The sequence below is a fragment of the Coregonus clupeaformis genome, chromosome 23, assembly GCF_020615455.1.
Source record: "Coregonus clupeaformis isolate EN_2021a chromosome 23, ASM2061545v1, whole genome shotgun sequence".
Lineage (NCBI taxonomy): Eukaryota > Metazoa > Chordata > Actinopteri > Salmoniformes > Salmonidae > Coregonus > Coregonus clupeaformis.
In genome coordinates, this window is record NC_059214.1 from 32,369,016 (window position 1) to 32,393,502 (window position 24,487).

Here is a 24,487-nt window from a genome sequence, read left to right on the forward strand (position 1 = left end):
CTGTCCCCCAACCTTCTGGACTGTGAGCGTGAGATGTCTGAGGACAATGGTGCCCACCCCAAGTTTGTAGGCTGCGAGGGAGAAGAGGTTAAAGTTGAGGTGGATGGTCCCCGGTGCTGGAGATCCTGTCACTTCAAACCATCAGAGATAGACTTCAATGACACCCTGTCTGGTGTACAAAGCACTCTGGCTACCCCTTCAGAGGCAGAGTGTTTTAAACAGTTCCTTGAGGAATTGGTGGGAGAGTGTGGTGCAGGAAACCAACAGGTATTTCCATTATCATATTACAGAAACTGGACCACTGGCCCCATGCTGCAGACCCCTTTATTCCCAACGCTTTTCTCCCAGGACAGCTTCCTTGTCTTGCTGAGAGCGCTCCACTTTGTGAACAATGCCACTGCCAACCTCGCCAACCCCCTTCACAAAATTAGGAATGTCCTGGGCAGCTTGACCAGGTCATTTGGAAGACTGTTTGTGCCTCACAAGGACTTGTGCATTGATAAGTCTCTCATGGCTTGGAAAGGGAGGTTTGCATTCTGCCGATACATCCCATCAAAGCGCCACAGATTTGGAGTCAAGTTCTTTGTTTTATGTGACTGACAGGATATGTACAGGACCTGATCATCTACACGGGCGCCACCACAGATATAAGGCATGTTGAGGGTCTTGGCATATCTGGATCAGCGGTGATCACCATGCTGCAGCCTTACCTTGGAAAGGGGCACTGTATTTGTGGACAACTGGTACAGTATCCCTTTTCCAGTACCTTTTGAGGGAGAACACAGGGGCCTGTGGCACAGTGAGATCCAACAGGAAGGGGATGCCAATATTCAAAAAGAAAATTAGCAAGGGGGAGGTGGAGTTCCAAACAAACTGAGAGATAATGGCAGTGAAATGGCACGACAAACGCAATGTCCATGTTCTGTCTACTGTGCACACCTCCAAAATGTCAGACACAGGAAAACTGGATAATTGTTGAGTGGTCCCTACAGTGATTATTATTGAGTGGTCCCTTCTTTAAAAATAAAAGACACAAAAGATAGAAATGTATCATATGTTTGTTTACCTGAAATTAAATACTTTGTTTGACTCCTGGGCTCCATTTATGAAAAAAACAGAAAAAGAAAAGGATGTAATCAACTTGTGTTATTCCTTGATTTGTAATGCATTCTCGCAATTGTTTTATCAATTTCAATCAAACTTTTCAAAATCAAATTTTCCCTAGTCAACAACCTTTAGCCTAACCTGTAGACTAAAGAGCGCAATTTGAGTTTTTATATTACATTGACTTTTCCTAGGGAATATACTGTATAGTTAGTAATACTTTATACAAATGTAACCACGTTTTGGAAGGAGAGCGATAACTGGTCCACCCACGTAACATTCAGCCCGTAGATGGCGCCAAAGAATAAACCTAAATAATCCTGTCTAGCTCCATAGTTTACGATAACCCATTATATCTACAACCTGGCTTCACTCATGCCATGGTCTCTGCATACAATATAGCTGTTTACAGGCAATCACCATTCAATCTGATCACCCGCACAAACTACCTCACTTTGTTGCTTACATGACTTGATCCACCACCCTGTTCTCACTCTCCTCCGCCTCATACAGGCGAAAACCTATCCAAGCCATAATACTCACCGCATTTTTGATTGCGAAATAGCTTTGTTGCTTGGTGACGAGACAGGCATCTTTAGGCTACATGTCCAGTGGTGAAAATACATTGACATGATGAAATGTAGCCTAGTTTTTCCAGTGGAGAATAAATTATTTTTTAATTTCTTTTATGAACAAAACGTATTTTGGATGCCAGCGTTTCCCCGCCTTAGCCATGATCGGCATATGTAATATACTGTATGCTCATACCCCGCTCTCACTGTTTGTTCGCCGCTATTGTATCAAATACATGGGACTTAGCGCCTCAGATTTCCCACCCTATCTCACGCGCAGCCCCTCAGACAGGCTAATACCAAAGCCTCTTTCAGATAATAATACATATAATATACAGTAGATGATCATAATAATTATACAATTATCAATAATACTATAGATACTCACTGCTACTACTATAGGAAGAAAGTTCTCAACTGTATTGGTGTGTTTGGACCATGATAGGTCCTTAGTGATGTAGACACCAAGGAACTTGAAGCTCTCGACCCGCTTCACTACAGCCCGGTCGATGTGAATGGGGTCATGCTCTGCCCTCCTTTTTCTGTAGTCCTTCGTTCAGCTCCTTTGTCTTGCGCACGTTGAGGGAGAGGTTGTTGTCCTGGCACCACGCTGTCCGGTCTGACCTCCTCCCTATAGTAGTCTCATCGTCGTTGGTGATCAGGCCTACCACCGTCGTGTCGTCGGCAAACTTAATGATGGTGTTGGATTCGTGCGTGGAGGGCACTATGGTGTTGAACGCAGAGCTGTAGTCAATGAACAGTGTTCCTTTTGTCCCGGTGGAAAAGGGCAGTGTGGAGTGCAATAGAGATCTGTGGATCTGTTGGGGCGGTATGCGAATTGTAGTGTGTCCAGGGTTTCTGGGATGATGTTGTTGATGTGAGCCATGACCAGCCTTTCAAACATTTCATGGCTACAGATGTGCGTGCTACGGGGAGGTAGTCATTTAGGCAGGTTACCTTGGCATTCTTGGGCAGAAGGACAATGGTGGTCTGCTTGAAACATGTTGGTATTACAGACTGGGTTAGGGAGAGGTTGAAAATGTCAGTGATGACACTTGCCAGCTGATCAGCGCATGATCTGAGTACGCATCCTGGCAATCCATCTGGCCCTGCGGCCTTGTGAATGTTAACTTGTTTAAAGGTCTTACTTGCATCGGCTACGGAGAGTGTGATCTGGTAGGCTCGCGTTACTGGGCAGCTCGCGGCTGGGTTTCCCGTTGTAATCCATGATAGTTTGCAAGCCTTGCCAAATCCGACGAGTGTCATAGCTGGTGTAGTAGGATTCGATCTTAGTCCTGTATTGACACTTTGCCTGTTTGACGGTTTGTCGGAGGGCATAGCGAGATTTCTTATAAACTTCCGGATTAGTTTCCCGCTCCTTGAAAGCGGCAGCTCTTAGCTCAGTGTGGATGTTGGTATTAATCCATGCCTTCTGGTTGGAATATGTACGTACGGTCACTGTGGGGACGACTTCGTTGATGCACTTATTAATGAAGCCGGTGACTGATGTGGTATACTCCTCAATGCCATCGGATGAATGCCGGAACATATTCCAGTCTGTGCTAGTCAAACAGTCCTGTAGCTTAGCATCCATTTATTTGGACCACTTCAGTATTGTGCACAGGTACTTCCTGTTAGAGTTTTTCCTTGTAAGCAGGAATCAGGATGATAGAGTTATGGTCAGATTTGTCAAATGGAGGGAGAGCTTTGCACGTGTCTCTGTGTGTGTAGTAAAGGTGATCTAGAGTTTTTTTTTTCCCTCTTTAGATGCACATGTGACATACTGGTAGAAATGAGGTAAAACGGATTTCAGTTTTCCTGCGTTAAAGTCCCCGGCCACTAGGAGCGCCACCTCTAGATGAACATTTTCTTGTTTGCTTCTGGCCACAGCTCGTTGAGTGTGGTCTTAGTGCCAGCATCGGTTTGTGGTGGTAAATAGACAGCTATGAAGAATGTAGATTAAAACTTTCTTGGTAAATAGTGTGGTCTACAGCTTATCATGAGTTACTCTAACTCAGGCTAGCAAAACTTTGAGACTTCTTTAATATTTGAGATCGCGCACCAGCTGTTGTTGACAAAGAGACACACACCACCCCTCCTGATCTTACCAGAGGCTGCTGTTCTGACTTGCCGATGCACGGAAAACCCTGCTAACTTAATATTATCCATGTCTTTGTTCAGCCACGACTTGGTGAAACATAGGATATTACAGTTTTTAATGTCCCGTTAATAGTCTCGAACAGAGCTTATCCAGTTTATTCTTGCAAGTTCGCCAGTAGAATGAAGGGTAAAGGGGGATTATCTACTCGCCAACGCAGTCTCGCCAGGCATCCGGCTCTCCAACTAGGGCTGTTGCGGTGAACGTATTACCGCCACAACGGCGGTCACGAGTCAAGAAGGCAGTCAAATTCCACATGACCGTTGAGTCATGGCAATTAGGAATCTCCAAGCTTTGATGCTGCTGCCGGTCATTAGTAGCTACCAAACTTGCTAACTTCCTGGTACTCAGCAGTCTATTGTCCCTCTAATCACTCTGACATCAATGCAAATGTATTCGAAAATCTAATCAAACACTTCATGATAGCCCACGAGCTCATGTTGCGCAACATTTCTATAGGCTATGCAATTGGGTGAGAAAACAGAGTGATGGCCGCTAATAAAAAGAAGAGGATCCCATCAGCTTTCTATAGGCTAGACCTACTATATTTATTTCTCAACTTTCCTAATATTAAGCACATTGTGTATATTTACAACAGGAGTATAGCCTACCTGGCTGGCATGAAAATAAACCACAGTGAAAAGCGGCCTCCATTCGCTATTTACGTGCATAGATGACATGTATTTTTTCCTGCTGCCCCTGTTCAAAGACAGGTGCATGATAATTGTCCATTCTAAATCAAAACTAATTTCACACATATATTATTTAGTAAATGTAAAGACGACACTAAGTCAAGAATAGTCTGATGGGTGACAATATTAGTCTGTCACTTGTGAATGATATATTATCACTTCATCATATCATGATGCAATGCCATTTTTTTGCGACTTGTTCGAGTCATAGTCGCACACCTCATGTAGCCTAGCCCATAGGCCTATATGTTTTAATAAGGTTTGTATCACAACTAAAGTGGCCAAATAACTTCTTAAAATGAATCACATTAATCCACTTTACAAGTGGTGGAGAGCCTAACTGGCATATATAAGCAGCGTGTGAGTTTCAAGTTTGGGGAAGATAAGTTTCACGATAAAAAAGCACCTTTGAAATAAAAACATTACATGCATAATTGCATTTGCGGTCACTTTTGATAATGGTGTTTTCCACTAATGGAACATGTGTGTTTATAGCCTACTATCATTTGCGCATTGCTGAGCTTATAATGTGAAGAAATAGCCTAATAGTTTATAAAAATGTTAAGCTAAACATTCTGATCTGTTGCGTCAGCCACATTGCATAAACATTTTTTTGGGGTGCTAGTGGTTTTATTAATTTGGACTCTATCGCATCCCACAACTGTCCCAGACTATGTTTGGAATATTTATTTCTCGCACAGAATAGAATAGGTCGACTTTTGTACTATGGGGGATAGTAGATTGACATAGGCTAATGCTTTTTCTGTTCGTTAGGCCTACTCATCTTGTTGGCTGACGAAAAGTAAATGTGGACAGTTCTTCCAATATCTTCAATATGCACCTCGGAATTGGATAAGGACGCGTGCAGTTGTGTACCCAATGTGTCTGTCTTAACTTGTAGCCTGTGAGAAAGACCTGATCACCTGACAGAGAGCCATGTGAGTGAGAGACACTTCGGATTGCGCATCACACTCAGGGAGAAGGGCACAACGCAGCAAAAGGCATGCATTTTTTTAGGGTGCATTACGGCAACAAAGGGGATACCACTGTGAAATTTGAAGGAATTATCAAGTGCTTGTCAAATTGTGAATGAGAGACTATTGTAGTGTGTACAGCCTGTGCAAAAAACAAAGCAGAGCTCATGCCTTTCAAGCAACTTTTTTCGAATCATCATTAGTCTCATCATGCAGCCTTATAATGTATTAAAAATCAAAACATATAGCCCAACGTTTGTAGAACAACTAAAGTTACATTAATAATATAGGAATACCTATTTCTTTATTAACCGGTCAACACAGAATAGGAGCATGTGTGCACTCCCTCAAATCGTTTTGAGAAAATATTTATATTCAGCTTTGTTCAATTGTATTCTTCATACTGTAAAATAATATAATATAATGCCACGGAATTATAATCAAATCTTGTCTGCTAAATGAACTACTGTAGCCCACAGCCATTTGGCTTAGCCACATCAGGACCTAACATAAGGACAACTCATAGTATGCTGTTCTTTTCTTCTGAAATAGATTACATTTTCTTCATATCATGCTTCTTTAGACCTGTCTAAAATATTACATGGATTTATTAGACTTTTTAAAATGGATTGGATGTGTGTAAGCCAGGATATCCTCATTGTGTTTATGTTAATTAATGGTCAATTACTGTGAGACCGACAGTTATTTGCTTGACAATTACCGGCTGACGAAATTCCGTGACCACCACAGCCCTATCTCCAACCTCTGTAACCGCGTCTTTTCTTCATACGAATGACCGATTTGGGCCTGGTCCGGGAGGAGCAGTATATCCTTCATGTCCGACATTAAAGGAAAAATCCTCATCCAGTTTGAGGTGAGTAATTGCTGTTCTGACATCCAAAAGCTATTTTCGGTCATTAGAAACAATGGCGGAAACATTATGTACAATTTTGTTTTTAAACAGCGCAAAAAAACACACAAATTAGCACAATTGTTCAGGAGCCCGTAAAACGGCAGCCATCCCCTCCAGTGCCAGTTTCACCCCTGCCCACTGCTCAGAGACTCATTGTTATGGGTGTCAAATATCTGTTTTGGTATGGGTGTATGTTCAGGCCTGTTTGCATCCTATAGCTGCAGTAACTGTAAGCACCTCGCTGTCTCTTTTTCACTCTCTCTCTCCCTCCGTCTTTCCCTTTCTCTTTCCCACATTCTCTCTCTCAGATCCACCTCAGGCAGTGAACATTACCCTTAGTGAGGCCTCTAAAGCCACATTCTTCCTATGTGTAGCAGACGGCAACCCACAACCCAACTACACCTGGAGCAGGTATACACTCCTATGTAAACTAGTTCAATGCAGTTTAAATGTAAATGTTAGGTAAACTTGTTGAAACATGAGACATAGATTAGATTGAAGCATCAGTATGTTCATATTTGACAGACAGTTTTTGAATTATGCTGGCAGTCAAATCATGCCTTTGTCTTTCAAACACACATACAGTCAGCCCTTCTCCTCTCTCTCCCCCAGAGTGGCCCTGACATGGCCTGGGTCTGCAGTGAGAGCAGAGGGAGACAAACTGCAACTCATCAGTCTCAGCTCTGAGCTGAATGGTCTCTATGTCTGTGAGGCCTCCAACCCCTATGGACGAGCAACTGGCTCCCTCTATGTACACACATCCTCTGGTGAGAAGCACCTGAGACACACACACACACACACACACACACACACACACACACACACATCAGAGGTCTTCACGGGTCGAATCCAAAATTCTGTAGTTGACCCTCAGATCCGGGTCGGATCTGATTTGATTGTCACGGGTTTTGGGTATTTGTAATTATAATTATAGACCTGAACACATCTGCTGCAATAGAGAGAGCGAGAGAGAAAAACATCTCATTTATAGACCTGTTGGTTGTTTAGCAACAACACCAATGCTTGTGTTGGCTTAGATTTTTGACATGTCAACTATATTTAGTCTCCAATGTTTCTTGAAAATAAATTTGCACCTTGAGCACTTGTTGTCTCTCAAATACATTGTTACAGTTGTTAGTTAGCTAGCTAGCTAATTTTAGCCATATTAGCATTGACATGAAATCAGTCAAAACACCTCAAAACAAGACATGGTATCGACTAGCTGAAACGAGTCAGTTACAATTCCCCACATGACAGTTTCCTGTCATTGTACCTAGCCAACAAGTAGGCTGCTAAGTTAATACTTTGAATGGAGTTGTTGTTGTAATTTTGTAGGACGGGGGAAAGAGCAGCCTATAACGTTAGGCTATGTAGCCTCAATTAGCCAACCCAGCTAGATAGCTGGCTAAACTACGGAGAGGGATAATAACAATCAACAGACTAGCTTGTTAGCTAGATCTCAACAAATGTATGTATACTTACACTTCAGTTGTGCATTTTGTACAATTTCAAGGCTAACCTTCCTCGCCTGATAGTGTGTTCCGGTAGGCGAGGCGAGGTGAGTAGTCATGCTGTACTTCGCTCCGCAGGTAATATGACACATTACATTACAATGGAACGATTTGATTAGTGTAATGTTGGCTAGCTACATAGTTGTATTTGTATCAAAGATAAAGGTGTAGTATAGAGTAACTATCGAGGTCAGCTAGCCAGCTACACTCGTTCGCAGCGACGCCGTTTTTCAAACAAAGTCAACACCGCAGCCATTGCTAGCTAGCCAACACTACCAGCTACCAGCTAACAGTACTGTAGCTACTAAATACAATATTATTTTAGCCAGCTACATTCGTTCGCAGCGACGCCGTTTTTCAAACAAAGTCATCACCGCAGCCATTGCTAGCTAGCCAACGCTACCAGCTAGCAGTACTATAGCAACTAAATACAATATAATTTTAGCCAGCTACATTCGTTCGCAGAGACGCCGTTTTTCAACAAAGTCAACACAGCAGCCATTGCTAGCTAGCAGTACTGTAGCAGCTAAATACAATATCTTTGTGCTAGCTAGCCAACGCTTAATTATTGCTGCGTTATGAAAGGAACTAGACACGGACACGAATTATCTGTTTAGTGTGTTAACACACTATGGGTAGTTTGTTGTAACCAAGTATTGGTGCTAAACCGTGTGTTATTGGATGCTAGCATGCTAGTTAGCTATGGCGTCATAGTTAGCTAGCTGAATAAAGTAAGTTGAGTCTATTCCTTGAAACATTGAACCGCTGTAGTTTACAACAATTCTAATTTCTAAAGTGGAAGTTGGGAGAGTTTTATTCGGGTGTTTCAGTGAAACAATTATAGTTTCTGAGGTGGAAGTTGGGAGAGTTATATTTGGGAGTTGTGGTGAGGGAGGCCCGCTCTCTCCTTTCCCAGATGTTTAGTTCATTTCATTCCGATCTCCTCTGCATTATTGTAGCCATTTGCTACAGCCTGTCAACTATGCCTCTGCCTATCCCTGTTCTCTCCTCTCCGCACAGGCTACACAAACGCCTCACACCGCGTGGCTGCTGCCTCTCTAACCTGGTGGTCCCTGCACGCACCACACACCTGGAGTTCCAGGTCTCAGGCAGCCTCTGGAACTGCCGTTCTGCTGCCAACAAGGCTGACTTCATCCCAGCCTATGCTACCCTCCAGTCCCTCGACTTCCTGGCGCTGACGGAAACATGGATTACCACTGAAAACACTGCTACTCCTACTTCTCTCTCCTCGTCTGACCATGTGTTCTCGCATACCCCGAGAGCATCTGGTCAGAGGGGTGGTGGCACAGGAATCCTCATCTCTCCCAAGTGGACATTCTAAATTTTTCCCCTAACCCATCTGTCTATCTCCTCATTTGAATTCCATGCTGTCACAGTCACTAGCCCATTTAAGCTTAATATCCTTGTCATCTATCGCCCTCCAGGTTCCCTTGGAGAGTTCATCAATGAGCTTGACGCCTTGATAAGTTCCTTTCCTGAGGATGGCTCACCCCTCACAGTTTTGGGGGATTTCAACCTCCCTACGTCTACATTTGACTCATTTCTCTCTGCCTCCTTCTTTCCACTCCTCTCCTCTTTTGACCTCACCCTCTCACCGTCCCCCCTACTCACAAGGCAGGCAATACGCTTGACCTCATCTTTACTAGATGCTGCTCTTCTACTAATCTCACTGCAACTCCCCTCCATGTCTCCGACCACTACTTTGTATCCTTTTCTCTCTCGCTCTCCTCCAACACTACTCACTCTGCCCCTACACAGATGGTAATGCGCCGCCGCAACCTTCGCTCTCTCTCTCCCACTACTCTCTCCTCTTCCATCCTATCATCTCTTCCCTCTGCTCAATCCTTCTCCCTCCAATCTCCTGATTCCGCCTCCTCAACCCTCCTCTCCTCCCTTTCTGCATCCTTTGACTCTCTGTGTCCCCTATCCTCCCGGCCGGCTCGGTCCTCCCCTCCAGCTCCGTGGCTTGATGACTCATTGCGAGCTCACAGAACAGAGCTCCGGGCAGCTGAGCGGAAATGGAAGAAAACTAAACTCCCTGCCGACCTGGCATCTTTTCACTCCCTCCTCTCTACATTTTCTTCATCTGTTTCTGCTGCTAAGGCCACTTTCTACCACTCTAAATTCCAAGCATCTGCCTCTAACCCTAGGAAGCTCTTTGCCACATTCTCCGCCCTGCTGAATCCTCCCCCCCTCCTCCCTCTCTGTGGATGACTTCGTCAACCACTTTGAAAAGAAGGTTGACGACATCCGATCCTCGCTGGTCCTGCTCACACTGCCCTACCCTATGCTTTGACTTCTTTCTCCCCTCTCTCTCCAGATAAAATCTTGCGACTTGTGACTGCAGGCCGCCCAACAACCTGCCCGCTTGACCCCATCCCCTCCTCTCTTCTCCAGACCATCTCCGGTGACCTTCTCCCCTACCTCACCTCGCTGATCAACTCATCCTTGACCGCTGGCTATGTCCCTTCCGTCTTCAAGAGAGCGAGAGTTGCACCCCTTCTCAAAAAACCAACACTCGATCCCACTGTCAACAACTACAGACCAGTATCCCTTCTTTCTTTTCTTTCCAAAACTATTGAGCGTGCCGTCTTTAGCCAACTCTCTTGCTATCTCTCTCAGAATGACCTTCTTGATCCAAACCAGTCAGGTTTCAGGACTGGTCATTCAACTGAGACTGCTCTTCTCTGTGTCACGGAGGCTCTCCGCACTGCTAAATCTAACTCTCTCTCCTCTGCTCTTGTCCTTCTAGACCTGTCTGCTGCCTTTGATACTGTGAACCATCAGATCCTCCTCTCCACCCTCTCCGAGCTGGGCATCTCCGGCGCGGCTCACTCCTGGATTGCGTCCTACCTGACCGGTCGCTCCTACCAAGTGGCGTGGCGAGAAGCTGTCTCTGCACCATGTGCTCTCACCACTGGTGTCCCCCAGGGCTCAGTTCTAGGCCCTCTCCTATTCTCCCTATACACCAAGTCACTTGGCTCTGTCATATCCTCACATGGCCTCTCCTATCATTGCTACGCTGACGATACACAACTAATCTTCTCCTTTCCCCCTTCTGATAACCAGGTGGCGAATCGCATCTCTGCATGTCTGGCAGACATATCAGTATGGATGACGGATCACCACCTCAAGCTGAACCCTGGCAAGACGGAGCTGCTCTTCCTCCCGGGGAAGGACTGCCCGTTCCATGATCTCGCCATCACGGTTGACAACTCCGTTGTGTCCTCCTCCCAGAGTGCGAAGAGCCTTGGCGTGACCCTGGACAACACCCTGTCGTTCTCCGCTAACATCAAGGCGGTGACCCGATCCTGCAGGTTCATGCTCTACAACATTCGGAGAGTACGACCCTGCCTTACACAGGAAGCGGCACAGGTCCTAATCCAGGCACTTGTCATCTCCCGTCTGGATTACTGCAACTCGCTGTTGGCTGGGCTCCCTGCCTGTGTCATTAAACCCCTACAACTCATCCAGAATGCCGCAGCCCGTCTGGTGTTCAACCTTCCCAAGTTCTCTCACGTCACCCCGCTCCTCCGCTCACTCCACTGGCTTCCAGTTGAAGCTCGCATCTGTTACAAGACCATGGTGCTTGCCTATGGAGCTGTGAGGGGAACGGCACCTCCGTACCTTCAGGCTCTGATCAGTCCCTACACCCAAACGAGGGCATTGCGTTCATCCACCTCTGGCCTGCTGGCTCCCCTTCCTCTGCGGAAGCATAGTTCCCGCTCAGCCCAGTCAAAACTGTTCGCTGCTCTGGCACCCCAATGGTGGAACAAGCTCCCTCACGACGCCAGGACAGCGGAGTCACTCACCACCTTCCGGAGACATTTGAAACCCCACCTCATTAAGGAATACCTGGGATAGGATAAAGTAATCCTTCTACCCCCCCCAAAAAAAAACAAAAAACAAAAACAAAAACAAAAATTGTAAAGTGGTTATCCCACTGGCTATAGGGTGAATGCACCAATTTGTAAGTCGCTCTGGATAAGAGCGTCTGCTAAATGACGTAAATGTAAATGTAAACTAGCTAGTTTCTGTTCTCGATTTGATGCAGTGAAAACATTTGTATTACATTTTTTACCCAATCTGATTACATACTACATACTCCCGAGTGGCGCAGCGCTCTTATCCAGAGCAACTTACAGTTAGTGAGTGCATACATTATTTTTTTATTTTTCATACTGTCCCCCCGTGGGAATCGAACCCACAACCCTGGCGTTGCAAACGGCATGCTCTAACAACTGAGATACCAACTGAGTTACCCTGGACGACGCTGGGCCAATTGTGCGCCGCCCCATGGGTCTCCCGGTCGCGGCCAGCTACGACAGAGCCTGGATTCAAACCATGATCTCTTGTGGCACAGCTAGCACTGCGATGTAGTGCCTTAGACCACTGCGCCACTCGGGAGTATGTAGTATGTAATCAGTTTGGGTGATAAATGACCTAGCTTTGGCAGCTAAAAGTTAATATCTAGTGCGAGTCGGCTTGGTTGCTGCTGTCTCTCTCTCTCCTTCCTCCTCGCAACACTCAGCCACATTGTCACTTCGAGCAAGTCAGCAAAGATGCAGGCTTACAGCACAGGTACCGCCCACTTTTCAAGATGTCGGCAAGCATCTCTTCTTCTCTGAAGAAGAAGAGATGACTGTAAGTCGCTTTGGATAAAAACGACTGCTAAATGGCTTATTATTATAATCTGAATAAAGGGGAAATATGTCATTCTTGAACATGGGGTGAGATATTCATACTAGTCTGCTAGAGAACCAGTTTGGAAAGAAGTATAACTTTTGTTTGACTGATGCCTTTATTGAGCGGTCTAATGCTTTAATAGTTAATAATTTCTGCCCTCCGAATTTATATTCATTATATAAATAGGCCTGTTTAATTTAGTCTGGCTTGCCGTTCCAAATAAAAGTGATTTTTTTTTTGGCACATATACAGTACCAGTCAAAGTTTGGACACACCTGTTCATTCAAGTGTTTTTATTTATTTCTACTATTTTCTACATTGTAAAATAGTACTGAAGACATCAAAACTATGAAATAACACATATGGAATCATGTAGTAACCAGAAAAGTGTAAAACAAATCAAAATATATTTTAGATTCTTCAAATAGCCACCCTTTGCCTTGATGACAGCTTTGCACACTCTTGTCATTCTCTCAACCAGCTACATGATGTAGTCACCTGGAATGCATTTCAATTAACAGGTGTGCATTATTAAAAGTTAATTTCTGGAATTTCTTTATTTCTTAATGCGTTGAAGCCAATCAGTTATGTTGTGGCAAGGTGGGGGGGTATACAGAAGATAGCCCTATTTTGTAAAAGACCAAGTCCATATTATGGCAAGAACAGCTCAAATAAGCAAAGAAAAACGACAGTCCATCATTTGTTTAAGACATGAAGGTCAGAAGGTCATGAAGATGGCGTATTGAATAGACAGCGGTACAAATCACCTCAAGATAAAAACATAATATTCAAAATCAGTAAGTTAGACTAAATATAAGCGTTTCATATATTTGCAGTTAATAAAATTCAATCTGGATAATAACACAAAACAAATCATAAGGCTAGAGAAATATATCGACAAATATTACAGCAACACCCAAACATGTCGGAAGATAAACGAGGAGAACCAATCTCCAAGAGAAAACGCGACTCGTCGACTGATACAGATGATATATGCTTTTCACCACTGGGTCTGGTAAGTGTGGAAAGCGACCTGTTGAAGTCGATAAATGACAAACTGGGCATACTAGAGCTGGTCAGTAAGGATGTAAAGGAGTTGAAAGCTAGTCTTGAAATTAGTGATGAAAAATCTGCGATAATGGAGAAAGAAACCAAAAAATTAAAAGTGACAGTCACTAAGATGGAAACGGACGTTAGGGAACTTTAAAAAGGAGAACAACCTTCTGACATCCAAACTAGTACTTACGGGTATTCAGTAAAAAGAGGGAGAAGTAACTGAGAATATTGTGAAGGACTTCTTTCTTACAGCGCTACAAATCCCACTCGAGGCTGTCGATAAAATCCAACTCGAACGTGTACACCGTTTCGGACAAAGAGGACAGAAATACAAGCATCCAAACGTTGCCAAATTTTCTTTTTTTAAGGATAAAGCAATGGTTAAAAGCCTGGGTAAAAGACTTGCTGGCATGAAAATAGGCATGAATAATCAGTTTCCGAGGGAGATTGCAGAAAGGCGCAAAGTTCTGTACCCAATCTTCAAGGAAAATAGATTAAAAGGGAAACGTGTTGCACTCGTTGTCGATAAACTGTATATTGACAACCAAATGTTCCGAGACACACAGATTACTCCGTGGCTATTCTGAATAGAGGAGTCGAATAATGGAACACCCAATACTAGCCATGATAGGGATTGTAATATTAAAGAACATGTATAGTATTTCATAAAAGGATAAGACGATATAACAAGACAAGATAACAAGCAGAATAATACATCTTCAAATACAACTAATTAGAACATTGCATTTTTGGCAGGCAATTGTTGTTTTGGCGGACGGTTGCTGTGGTTGGTCCTGTGTTCTCCCTGGCGTCCTTTCCCCCTTGCGGCAGGTGTGGGATGCAGGTGCGCGCGCGCGCTTGCAAGAGAGAGCTGTCAATTTTGTGTAGATGAGGGATATACATTTTTAAATATAGTATACATCTAATCTATTTTTTTTTATTGTCCTATCATGATGGAACAATCCCCAACCCTATATCCTGGACACCCACCTGAGCGACCCATACACCAGAGAAGTTCCCATCTGTTTTATGGACCTGCTGTGAATTGCCTATATGCAGCCTAAACAGAGAAATAAATGCGGTCAGAGCCTACTTGAATCGCAGTGGTTGTTTGCTGAAGTGGTAGTTGCTTGTTAAAAATGTAATGTAATACAATGGCAATTCGGGTTATACAGTGGGGAGAAGAAGTATTTGATACACTGCCGATTTTGCAGGTTTTCCTACTTACAAAGCATGTAGAGGTCTGTAATTATTTATCATAGGTACACTTCAACTGTGAGAGACGGAATCTAAAACAAAAATCCAGAAAATCACATTGTATGATTTTTAAGTAATTAATGTGCATTTTATGGCATGACATAAGTATTTGATACATCAGAAAAGTAGAACTTAATATTTGGTAGAGAAACTTTTGTTTGCAATTACAGAGATCATACGTTTCCTGTAGGTCTTGACCAGGTTTGCACACACTGCAGCAGGGATTTTGGCCCACTCCTCCATACAGACCTTCTCCAGATCCTTCAGGTTTCGGGGCTGTCGCTGGGCAATACAGACTTTCAGCTCCCTCCAAAGATTTTCTATTGGGTTCAGGTCTGGAGACTGGCTAGGCCACTCCAGGACCTTGAGATGCTTCTTACGGAGCCACTCCTTAGTTGCCCTGGCTGTGTGTTTCGGGTCGTTGTCTTGCTGGAAGACCCAGCCACGACCCATCTTCAATGCTCTTACTGAGGGAAGGAGGTTGTTGGCCAAGATCTCGCGATACATGGCCCCATCCATCCTCCCCTCAATACGGTGCAGTTGTCCTGTCCCCTTTGCAGAAAAGCATCCCCAAAGAATGATGTTTCCACCTCCATGCTTCACGGTTGGGATGGTGTTCTTGGGGTTGTACTCATCCTCCTCCCTCCAAACACGGCGAGTGGAGTTTAGACCAAAAGCTCTATTTTAGTCTCTTCAGACCACATGACCTTCTCCCATTCCTCCTCTGGATCATCCAGATGGTCATTGGCAAACTTCAGACGGGCCTGGACATGTACTGGCTTGAGCAGGGGGACCTTGCGTGCGCTGCAGGATTTTAATCCATGAGAGCGTATTGTGTTACTAATGGTTTTCTTTGTGGTCCCAGCTCTCTTCAGGTCATTGACCAGGTCCTGCCGTGTAGTTCTGGGCTGATCCCTCATCTTCCTCATGATCATTGATGCCCCACGAGGTGAGATCTTGCATGGAGCCCCAGACCAAGGGTGATTGACCGTCATCTTGAACTTCTTCCATTTTCTAATAATTGCGCCAACAGTTGTTGCCTTCTCACCAAGCTGCTTGCCCATTGTCCTGTAGCCCATCCCAGCCTTGTGCAGGTCTACAATTTTATCCATGATGTCCTTACACAGCTCTCTGGTCTTGGCCATTGTGGAGAGGTTGGATTATGTTTGATTGAGTGTGTGGACAGGTGTCTTTTATACAGGTAACAAATTCAAACAGGTGCAGTTAATACAGGTAATGAGTGGAGAACAGGAGGGCTTCTTAAAGAAAAACTAACAGGTCTGTGAGAGCCGGAATTCTTACTGGTTGGTAGGTGATCAAATGCTTATGTCATTAATACAATTTTAATGAATTACTTAAAAATCATACAATGTGATTTTTTGGATTGTTGTTTTAGATTCCGTCTCTCACAGTTGAAGTGTACCTATGATAAAAAATTACAGACCTCTACATGCTTTGTAAGTAGGAAAACCTGCAAAATCGGCAGTGTATCAAATACTTGTTCTCCCCACTGTAGGTTAAAATCCTAAGCATTAACTGCCGACATTATTACGCACATTAATTGATAGTGATAGAAAATAAGATATGCAAGATATTTGAATAGATATTTTTTAAATAGCTATATAAATATATTGAGGTGAGAGCATTGGAAATGCTTTTGGCGGTTGACCTGCTTCTGTTTTGTGCGTGGCACTATGTGATGTTTTCGATGGATGGGTCCTGGCCCGTCGGGGCATAGGGATCTGGGGGACAGGGGTGGTATGCTGATCACTGGGATGACGGCCAAACTTGGGATGGGGAGGGGTTTTGGCGGGGAATTAGTGGAGAACAACTGGAGGGTTATTTAATAACATTGCATTTACAAACATATACAGTGGGGGAAAAAAGTATTTAGTCAGCCACCAATTGTGCAAGTTCTCCCACTTAAAAAGATGAGAGAGGCCTGTAATTTTCATCATAGGTACACGTCAACTATGACAGACAAATTGAGGGAAACAAATCCAGAAAATCACATTGTAGGATTTTTTATGAGTTTATTTGCAAATTATGGTGGAAAATAAGTATTTGGTCACCTACAAACAAGCAAGATATCTGGCTCTCACAGACCTGTAACTTCTTCTTTAAGAGGCTCCTCTGTCCTCCACTCGTTACCTGTATTAATGGCACCTGTTTGAACTTGTTATCAGTAGAAAAGACACCTGTCCACAACCTCAAACAGTCACACTCCAAACTCCACTATGGCCAAGAACAAAGAGCTGTCAAAGGACACCAGAAACAAAATTGTAGACCTGCACCAGGCTGGGAAGACTGAATCTGCAATAGGTAAGCAGCTTGGTTTGAAGAAATCAACTGTGGGAGCAATTATTAGGAAATGGAAGACATACAAGACCACTGATAATCTCCCTCGATCTGGGGCTCCACGCAAGATCTCACCCCGTGGGGTCAAAATGATCACAAGAACGGTGAGCAAAAATCCCAGAACCACACAGGGGGGACCTAGTGAATGACCTGCAGAGAGCTGTGACCAAAGTAACAAAGCCTACCATCAGTAACACACTACGCCGCCAGGGACTCAAATCCTGCAGTGCCAGACGTGTCCCCCTGCTTAAGCCAGTACATGTCCAGGCCCGTCTGAAGTTTGCTAGAGTGCATTTGGATGATCCAGAAGAGGATTGGGAGAATGTCATATGGTCAGATTAAACCAAAATATAACTTTTTGGTAAAAACTCAACTCGTCGTGTTTGGAGGACAAAGAATGCTGAGTTGCATCCAAAGAACACCATACCTACTGTGAAGCATGGGGGTGGAAACTTCATGCTTTGGGACTGTTTTTCTGCAAAGGGACCAGGACGACTGATCCGTGTAAAGGAAAGAATGAATGGGCCCATGTATCGTGAGATTTTGAGTGAAAACCTCCTTCCATCAGCAAGGGCATTGAAGATGAAACGTGGCTGGGTCTTTCAGCATGACAATGATCACAAACACACCGCCCGGGCAACGAAGGAGTGGCTTCGTAAGAAGCATTTCAAGGTCCTGGAGTGGCCTAGCCAGTCTCCCGATCTCAACCCCATAAAAAATATTTGGAGGGAGTTGAAAGTCTGTGTTGCCCAGCGACAGCCCCAAAACATCACTGCTCTAGAGGAGATCTGCATGGAGGAATGGGCCAAAATATCAGCAACAGTGTGTGAAAACCTTGTGAAGACTTACAGAAAACGTTTGACCTGTGTCATTGCCAACAAAGGGTATATAACAAAGTATTGAGAAACTTTTGTTATTGACCAAATACTTATTTTCCACCAAAATTTGCAAATAAATTCATAAAAAATCCTACAATGTGATTTAGTTGACGTGTACCTATGATGAAAATTACAGGTCTCTCTCATCTTTTCAAGTGGGAGAACTTGCACAATTGGTGGCTGACTAAATACTTTTTTTCCCCACTGTATAATGACAAAAATATTTGAAACTTGAATCTCATTATGGTATGCGGTGAAATAAGTATAGCTAGTTATAATTGTAAAGGCTTAGCAGATAATAACAAAAGAAGAACAATATTTACATGGCTCAAAGAGAAGGAATATAATATCTATTGTTTACAGGAAACCCATTCAACAATTCTAGATGAAGTTGCGTGGAAAAGGGAATGGGGGTGGCGAAATATACTCGTCCCATGGGCTAAGAAACTCAAAAGGAATGATGATATTAATTAACAGTAATTTCGATCCGAATGTGCAAATTGTCCAAACAGATACGCAAGGTAGATGGATTATTTTAAATATGTTATTGGACCATAAACAAATATGGCTCATTAACCTTTACGGACCAAATAATGATGATCCACACTTCTTTGAAAATATATATAATAAATTATCGACCTTGCAAGCAATTCAAGACTCTATTATTATGGTGGGAGATTATAATACCATTTTAAATAGCTCAATGGACCATAAAGGAAATCACACTACAAACAATCACCTCATGCTCTTAAGGAAATCGTGAATGTCATGGATACATTAGAACTAGTAGATATATGGAGGCTTAAATATCCAGATCTAGTGAGATATAAATGGCGGATACTCAATCAAGCTAGTCGTCTTGACTTCTTTCTTATGTCATTCTCATTGGCACCAAAAGTTAAAGTGTTGATAGGGGACAGAATGCGGTCGGACCATCATATAATTGGCATATACATTACTCTTACTGAATTTCCACGTGGGCGAGGATATTGGAAATTGAATCAAAGACTATTGGATGATAACTTGTTTTTAACTAGGACAGAGGAATTTATAACTGATTTTTTCCGACATAACATAAGTACACCAAATCCCCTTATTGTATGGGACACCTTTTAAATGTGCCTTTAGAGGCCATGCAATTCAGGACTCATCTCGAAAATAAAAGCAATTTAGGTCAAAAGAGTCCACACTTACAAAGGAAATAGAAGGTCTAACAGAACAGATAGATAGCAATAAAAACTGTAACGTAGAGGCTCAGAATAAATGAGAGGGAAAAACAAAAAGAAATGGAGAAACTTATTCAAGAAAGATCAAGTGTAATATATTATAAAAATAAAGCAAACTGGATGGAATATGGGGAAAAATGCACCAAATTATTTTTTCATCTTCAACATAGGAATGCTACCAAAAATAATGTATTGAAACTGGTTACAAATGACGGAGTCACCCATGATTCACCAAATTATATTTTGAAAGAGGAAACAAAGAACTTTAAGCGTATCTTTTCGTTTCAGTCGCCTCCATCTCCTCTAACTGAAGCAAATTGTAGAGATGTTTTTCTATTGATAATGTAAAATTAACAGCCATACAGAAAGACTCATGTGAAATTACAGAGGAGGAACTTCTGGATGCAATTAAAGACTTAAAGTCCGGGAAAACTCCAGGGTTGGATGGCATTCCAGTCGAAGTATACCAAACCTTTTTTGATATACTCAGAGGATCGTTATTAGCATGTTTTAACCACTCCTATGTAAATGGTAGATTATCAGACACTCAAGAAGAAGGTCTGATTTCATTACTGAAACAGGATACAAGTGAAAAATATAAAGATCCCGTCCATTAAAAAAATTGGCGGCCCCTTACACTTCAGTGTTGTGATGCAAAAATTCTAGCAAAATGTATAGCACATAGAATTAAAAAGGTATTGTCAGACATTATTCATTCTAATCAGACAGGTTTTTTACATGGGCGATACATTGGAGATAATATAAGGCAAGTATTGGAAACAATAGTACACTATGAAAAATCTGGGAAACCAGGCCTACTATTCATAGCAGACTTCGAAAAGGCATTTGATAAAGTACGACTAGGGTTTATATATAAATGCCTGGAGCATTTAAATTTTGGACAATCTCTTATAAATTGGGTTAAAATCATGTATAGTAACCCTAGGTGAAAAATAGTAAATAATGGCTAATCTCAGAAAGTTTTAAACTGTCAAGAGGAGTGAAACAGGGTTGTCCACTATCAGCATATCTATTTATTATTGCCATCGAGATGTTGGTTATATGTAAAAGTTGTCAGAGCACCTTACCGATCACTGCACCTGTACACAGCCCATCTGAAATTAGCCCACCCAACTACCTCATCCCTATATTGTTATTTATTTTGCTCTTTTGCACCCCAGTATCTCTATTTGCACATAATCTCTTGCACATCTAGCATTCCAGTGTTAATACTATTGTAATTATTCTGCACTATAGCCTATTTATTGCCTTACCTCCATAACTTGCTACATTTGCACACACTGTATATATATTTTCTGTTGTATTTTTGACTTTATGTTTTTTACCCCATATGTAACTCTGTGTTGTTTTTATTGCACTGCTTTGCTTTATCTTGGCCAGGTCACAGTTGTAAATGAGAACCTGTTCTCAACTGGCTTACCTGGTTAAATAAAGGTGAAATAAAAAAAATAAAAAAATAAAAATATTAAAATCAGATCCAACAATAATATCAAGGGATTAGAAATCCAGGGCTTAAAAACAAAGGTGTCATTGTACGCTGATGATTCATGTTTTCTTTTAAATCCACAATTTGAATCCCTCCACAGCCTCATAGAGGCTCTAGATACATTTTCTAACCTCTGGATTACAACCAAATTATGATAAATGTACTATATTACGTATTGAATCACTAAAAAATAAAAAATTTACATTACCTTGTAGTTTACCAATAAAATGGTCTAATGATGATGTGGATATACTCGGAATACATATCCCAAATGAAATAAATGATCTCACTCCAATACATTGTAATAGAAAGTTAGCAGAAATAGATAAGATCTTGCTACCATGAAAACGTAAAAACCTTTCAATTTGTGGAAAAATCACCCTGATTAACTCTTTAGTATTATCCCAGTTTACCTATTTGCTAATGGTCTTGCCTACGCCTAGCGAACAGTTTTTGAAATTATATGAGAAAAAAAAATCCATTTTATTTGGAACGGCAGTCCAGACAAAATTAAACGGGCCTATTAATATAATGAATATGAATTCGGAGGACAGAAATTATTAAACATTGAAGCATTAGACCTATCACTAAAAGCTTCAGTCATACAAAAATTATACTTAAATCCGAACTGGTTCTCTAGCAAACTAGTAAGATTGTCTCACCCAATGTTCAAGAAGGGACTTCTTCCCTTTATTCAGATTACAACCCCTCACTTTCAGGTATTTGAAAAGGAAATAATCTCCCAAATATCACTATTTCTAAAACAAGCCATAGAATGTTGGTTGCAATTTCAATTTAATCCTCCAGAAATGACAGAACAACTATTGCAAAAAATATTGTGGTTAAACTCAAATATACTAATTGATAAAAAAAACATTCTTTTTTTTGAGAAAAATAAATAAATATGTATAATCTTCGTAAATGATATTATCGGTAGGAATTGTGGCGTTATGCACATGCAGCTAACAAAAACATATGGAAATGTCTGCTCTACCCAAAATTACAACCATATAATTGCAGCATTACCGCAAAAATGGAAGAGGAAAGTGGAAGGAGGAAAAAGTAAGGAACTTCTCTGTCGGCCTTGCATTAAATAACATAATTGGTTAAAGAAAATTGTGATAAATAAAAAAGTTTACTAGTTTAATTTAAGGACCAAAAGATTGACAGCCGTTCCATATAGATTTAATTTAAATTATTATATAAAATTCTTGCTACCAATAGAATGTTATTTGTATGGGGGATACAATCTTCCCAGCTCTGCAGATTTGGCTGTGAAGAGACAGAATTCATTAGATCATTTGTTTTGGTACTGTCCATTTGTAGCTTGTTTCTGGACACAGGTCCAGGAATGACTGAAGGATTGCAATATTTGCATGGAGCTGACCCTGCAGATAGCACTACTGGGTGATCTGAAAAGTCATATTCAATCGATCAATAATATAATAATACTTTTAGCAAAAATGTTGTTTCAATTCACAAACTGTAGAAACAATGAGAATAGAAAAGTTCAGAACTTTTGTAAAACATCACAGTACTGTTGAAAAATATATGGCAAATAGAAATCCAATATGGATGGTGTTAAGAGATAGATGGGAGGTGTTGAATGGAGCTGAAGGATGGGACTAATAACAACAACTAGATAACTAGTGTAAGACATGCTGTGTCCATAATAAGTATATAGGTTATATATTGTGAGCTTTTGTGTAAGAGCACAGTTAGAAAGATATGGCATATAGAAGCATACCAGATGGACATCATGAAAAAGATCGGAGGAAGTTCAGGAGTAAAAACAAACAAAATATAATTATTGACTGTGTCCATAAAATGTATCTAGTATGTATAAGCATGAAGTAGAGGACTAAGCATGGTTGTTCACTAGTTTACTCTAATTACGGAAGGGATGGTGGGGTTGGAAAGTAATAAAATATATTTTTTAAGGATATGTATGTATAAACAGTGGGGAGAACAAGTATTTGATACACTGCCGATTTTGCAGGTTTTCCTACTTACAAAGCATGTAGAGGTCTGTAATTATTTATCATAGCGTTTTGTCCAAAATGCGGAAAAGCTAATCCATGCTTTTGTCACTTCTAGATTAGACTACTGCAATGCTGTAAGACTGACTGGCTAGGCCACTCCAGGACCTTGAGATGCTTCTTACGGAGCCACTCCTTAGTTGCCCTGGCTGTGTGTTTCGGGTCAATGTCATGCTAGAAGACCCAGCCACAACCCATCTTCAATGCTCTTACTGAGGGAAGGAGGTTGTTGGCCAAGATCTTGCGATACATGGCCCCATCCATCCTCCCCTCAATACGGTGCAGTCGTCCTGTCCCCTTTGCAGAAAAGCATCACCAAAGAATGATGTTTCCACCTCCATGCTTCACGGTTGGGATGGTGTTCTTGGGTTTGTACTCATCCTTCTTCTTCCTCCAAACACGGCGAGTGTTTTTGTCTCATCAGACCACATGACCTTCTCCCATTCCTCCTCTGGATCATCCAGATGGTCATTGGCAAACTTCAGACGGGCCTGGACATGCGCTGGCTTGAGCAGGGGGACCTTGCGTGCGCTGCAGGATTTTAATCCATGACGGCGTAGTGTGTTACTAATGGTTTTCTTTGAGACTGTGGTCCCAGCTCTCTTCAGGTCATCGACCAGGTCCTGCCGTGTAAGTCTGGGCTGATCCATCACCTTCCTCATGATCATTGATGCCCCAAGAGGTGAGATCTTGCATGGAGCCCTAGACCGAGGGTGATTGACCGTCATCTTTAACTTCTTACATTTTCTAATAATTGCGCCAACAGTTGTTGCCTTCTCACCAAGCTGCTTGCCTATTGTCCTGTAGCCCATCCCAGCCTTGTGCAGGTCTACAATTTTATCCCTGATGTCCTTACACAGCTGTCTGGTCTTGGCCATTGTGGAGAGGTTGGAGTCTGTTTGATTGAGTGTGTGGACAGGTGTCTTTTATACAGGTAACGAGTTCAAACAGGTGCAGTTAATACAGGTAATGAGTGGAGAAAAGGAGGGCTTCTTAAAGAAAAACTAACAGGTCTGTGAGAGATGGAATTCTTACTGGTTGGTAGGTGATCAAATACTTATGTCATGCAATAAAATGCAAATGAATTACTTAAAAATCATACAATGTGATTTTCTGGATTTTTGTTTTAGATTCCGTCTCTCACAGTTGAAGTGTACCTATGATAAAAATGACAGACCTCTACATGGTTTGTAAGTAGGAAAACCTGCAAAATCGGCAGTGTATCAAATACTTGTTCTCCCCACTGTAGGTTAAAATCCTAAGCATTAACTGCCGACATTATTATGCACATTAATTGATAATGATAGAAAATAAGATATGCAAGATATTTGAATAGATATTTTTTAAATAGCTATATAAATATATTGAGGTGAGAGCATTGGAAATGCTTTTGGCGGTTGACCTGCTTCTGTTTTGTGCGTGGCACTATGTGATGTTTTCGATGGATGGGTCCTGGCCCGTCGGGGGCATAGGGATCCGGGGGACAGGGGTGGTATGCTGATCACTGGGATGACGGCCAAACTTGGGATGGGGAG

At 42.2% G+C, this 24,487-nt stretch overlaps 1 protein-coding gene and 1 long non-coding RNA gene across 5 annotated transcripts in view; one reads left to right on the forward strand and one right to left on the reverse strand.

Annotated features, from left to right (window-relative positions):
- The window catches only part of LOC123481751, a 254,496-nt gene that overhangs the window by 104,477 nt on the left and 125,532 nt on the right, over positions 1 to 24,487 (reverse strand). The window lies entirely within an intron of this gene.
- LOC121537068 (nectin-3) overlaps positions 1 to 24,487 on the forward strand; it is a 68,961-nt gene that overhangs the window by 22,796 nt on the left and 21,678 nt on the right. For all 3 annotated transcript variants that reach the window (XM_045206646.1, XM_045206645.1, XM_045206647.1), the window contains exons 5-6: positions 6,722 to 6,824; positions 7,026 to 7,180. In XM_045206646.1, coding sequence (XP_045062581.1) covers positions 6,722 to 6,824; positions 7,026 to 7,180 — 258 coding nt within the window. The remainder of the gene's footprint in view (positions 1 to 6,721; positions 6,825 to 7,025; positions 7,181 to 24,487) is intronic.